The following is a 940-nucleotide window of genomic DNA, read 5'->3' on the forward strand; positions in this document are numbered from 1 at the left end:
ATATATATAAATCAACCGTTCCTCAGGACTGAAACACGCCAGAGGTAGACACAGCTGTTGTGACCAGCGTCTGTGATATAGAGGTTGGGCGCTTCGCTGTCGCACGTAAGAGACCTGAGTTCTATTCCGGGCCGAATGCAGATAATTTTTATCGAGTATCTCGCTTGTTTTTTTTGCTGGAAAGTTGTATCCCTTTCAGCCAGGTTTGGCCCTGTCAGGTAGGGTCAGATGCCTTCCACCTAAAGAATATAAATTGTGTCTATGAAGGTGTAAAACACCGAGGCCTACATTTAAAGAGCAACTAAAACAACAACAACAACAAAGAAAGCAAAACTAAAGAAGACCTTCAGCTGTTTTGGAGAAAGGAGTCAGCGTACCTTGAATTTGATCTTCCTCATCCCACCTGGAGGAAGGGCGGCGAAGTTCTGCGTTGGCTCAAAGTAGAAAAGACTTCCCTGCACATGAGTAACCCTGACATCTTGACCTGGAAGCTCCGCCCCTTTGTTCCCGCGAATCCCGAGAAGGTCTGGCTCGATCATGAAGATGCTGTCGAAGAAAATCTGCCAGGGGCCGCTACTCAGAGTGAGCGTCTTGCCCCAGTTTTTCAGCGTTACCTCCACTTGGTACGTCATGACCTCCTGAGTGTTTGTGATGACGTCCCAGGATACGGCCAAGCTATGGGCCATCTCGTCCGCATTCTCCTGTGTGTTCAGCTGGCCCTCCGTAAATGCTGAGGAAAATAATGATTGATTCAAGGTAATTGATAATATAAGTTTCCCTTTGGCACAAGTTCGATCATTTATTAGGAGGCTGGCAGCTTTTACTCTTGCCAGTAGGGCCATCTTAGGTGGAGTGGGATGTAGCCTTCGATCAGACAAAGAAAATGCTCCACCCCCATCCCCACTGTCTTTGCTGGACTTGGGGAAAATAATACACAATA

General features: G+C 47.1%; 1 protein-coding gene across 1 annotated transcript in view; it reads right to left on the reverse strand.

Annotated features, from left to right (window-relative positions):
* Window positions 1-730, reverse strand: part of LOC101851597 — a gene marked incomplete at its 5' end in the record, with an annotated part of 41,465 nt that extends 40,735 nt beyond the window's left edge. The window contains 1 exon segment of the mRNA XM_013086558.2: window positions 378-730. Coding sequence (XP_012942012.1) covers window positions 378-730 — 353 coding nt within the window.
* Window positions 731-940: the final 210 nt, after the last annotated feature.

This window comes from Aplysia californica, unplaced genomic scaffold, assembly GCF_000002075.1.
Source record: "Aplysia californica isolate F4 #8 unplaced genomic scaffold, AplCal3.0 scaffold00479, whole genome shotgun sequence".
Classification (NCBI taxonomy): domain Eukaryota; kingdom Metazoa; phylum Mollusca; class Gastropoda; order Aplysiida; family Aplysiidae; genus Aplysia; species Aplysia californica.